This window comes from Phaethon lepturus, unplaced genomic scaffold, assembly GCF_000687285.1.
Source record: "Phaethon lepturus isolate BGI_N335 unplaced genomic scaffold, ASM68728v1 scaffold11326, whole genome shotgun sequence".
Lineage (NCBI taxonomy): Eukaryota > Metazoa > Chordata > Aves > Phaethontiformes > Phaethontidae > Phaethon > Phaethon lepturus.
In genome coordinates this window covers 2,466-4,869 of record NW_010545599.1, presented here as the reverse complement: position 1 = coordinate 4,869, position 2,404 = coordinate 2,466, and the positions used below count along the sequence as shown (strand labels likewise).

General features: G+C 47.6%; 1 protein-coding gene across 1 annotated transcript in view; it reads left to right on the top strand.

Annotated features, from left to right (window-relative positions):
- LOC104622279 (F-box/WD repeat-containing protein 10-like) overlaps positions 1–355 on the top strand; it is a gene marked incomplete at its 5' end in the record, with an annotated part of 13,867 nt that extends 13,512 nt beyond the window's left edge. The window contains one exon of the mRNA XM_010289018.1: positions 27–355. Within this exon, the coding sequence (XP_010287320.1) occupies positions 27–355 (329 nt within the window). The remainder of the gene's footprint in view (positions 1–26) is intronic.
- Between the last annotated feature and the right edge of the window lie 2,049 nt (positions 356–2,404).

Sequence of the window (2,404 nt, the reverse complement as noted above, 5' to 3'; positions counted from 1 at the left end):
GGTTCAGCATATTGATCCCTTCACAGCTTCTTCTGAACTGATCAAATCAACACGTGTGGTGATTGCACAAATGAAGAACGAAGCGGTTTCCAGGAGAAAAAAGCCCTTTTGTCTGTACGCTGCAGACTCTTCCCAAAGTGACGGTGGGTTCAGGCTTCTGACGGGAAAACAGAAGGAGGTATACGAGGCAGCTGCTGTAGCTCAGTATCGGGCACACCAGACAAAGCTTACAGAAGATCAGCAAAGAGCACGCAAGAAGGCCTGGCTAAGGAAACTTAAAGGCCTACCTATAGACTCTTTTACAGAGGAGGGGAAAACAGCTGCTCCCGAATTTGGGCTTAACACATTTATCTGAGGTAATCCCTTAGTCCAACAGCCAACCAGTACCTGAGGAGTCTGCCATGTCAAGATCCCTGTGGTTTCTAAGCATAAAAGACATCTCCCCTGTAAGATATGCTAAGAGATAGTACTGATATATTCAGCTATTTCTCAAGGGAGTGAATGGACCCAGTCCTCTCCTGGATTTACCTTGCTAGACCTGCTGTTACTACAGACACAGCACTGTTTTTGACCCTAATATAGCTCAACATAGGTGTGTGTGACTAATAATTAAAAGAAAATCTTACTAGCATTTATGTGGATTGATTAGAGTTTATAATAGTAGCGTGGACTGAAAACTGGCTGAGCACTAAGCCCAGAGGGTGGTGATCTAGTTGGAGGCCAGTAACCGCTGGTGTAGCCCACGGGTCAATACTGGGTTTAACATCACTAATTAAATTACGTGAACAGTGGGGCAGGGTGCACCCTCAGCAGGTTGGCCGATGACCCCAAACTGGGAGCAGGGGCTGGCGCACCAGAGCCGTGCTGCCAGCCAGAGGGACCAGGACAGGCTGGAGAGACGGGCTGAGAGCCCTGGTGCAGTCCAGCGAGGGGAAGGGCCCCGGGCACCAGGACATGCTGGGGCTGCCCTGCTGGGAAGCAGCTTAAAATTTAATTTGGATTAAATAAAAAATAAAGGTAGTGGTTTCTATTTCTCTGTTTTTGTGAATAAAATGTCTAAACATGCTTGATTTCCACTGATGCTCAGGACTTAAAATGGCAAAATCCTCTCTACTTGTCCAACTTTGAGTATCTGGGCCAGCATTAAAATCCCTCTGTTACTCTTTTGTATTAGAGGCTTGAGGCAGGACACTCTTGCCCAAGGTCCTTTCAGCAACAGTCCTGGTTTGAGATGAAGTCTGTGAGACTCTCCATACAGTAGGGTGGTGATTAACTTTAGTTTGTTTATTTTAATGTCATCTTCAACTTCCAAACCCTGGGATTAAGTCAGACCTTGCTAACAGTGAAAAATAACAACAGTTGTCCCCCAAAGAACAACAGTGGACACGTAATAAAAACTAAGTTTTCACGTAAAACTATGAGGAAGCCAGAAACAAATGAAGATGCGGGAGCTGGACTGCTGAAATTCAGGTTTGCTGCCGAAAGGCCATGCAGGCTGGGGACGAGCAAGGGCGGGAGGTTGGCAATTGGCCTTATTGCAGCGCGTCTGTGCTGTGGTACGGGGATTATAGCTACCTGAGGTGGCTTTGCCCGACGTTAGTTTTCAGACACGAAGTAGCAAGGATTTCACACTTAGCCACGGGATGGCACTTTCTCACAAGAAATCAGGCGTAAGCCCAGCAGAGCTGCAGCCAGAGGCCCTTTGGCACAACCCCCTTGGAAAAAAGCATCTAACAGAGGAAGCCTGATGGAAAAACACCACGGAAAGGCTGATGCCTTTTTAGTCACACCAAAGTGAGGAGGATTAGAGTGTTGCCTTCCTATTTGGAGCCAATAAATCAGCATCTCACAGCAGGTGTGGGTGCCCAGGCACTTGCAAGATGCTACAGCCAGCAGAGGCGGCGTGAAATTCCCTATGAAGGCAGAGCTGGACCAAGTCCTGCGATCGGCTTTAGCTCAGCACAGAGGATGCAAAGCTGGGCATCAGAGATGCGCTGGAAGGGAAGATGTCGCACATGGTATGTGCAGTTGCTCACGGAGGTAACTGCGAGGCGGTTGCTTTACTATCTTTGCAATTCACTTCTGAATTAAATTGACCTTTCTGTGTGCCTGGCCTTCAGGCGTGCAGAGGCGACAACCTGGGGGTGCGGCGGTCAAGCAGAGACAGAGCCAGGCAGAGTGGTGGCACGATCGTTCCGAGAGCATTTTGCTGTAACTAGGCGTCATTAGTGCTGTACTTGTGTCATCCACAAAGTGTAGACAATATTATCCCGATATGATATGATGATACCGTATTGATGTCATAGCAGTTTTGTCTGTCTAGCTCGACATGCATTTCTAAACAAAACGTGTTTTTACCCAAGTGTTGGTTATAACTAGAAGCGTCTGTATTTCAGCAGAGGAA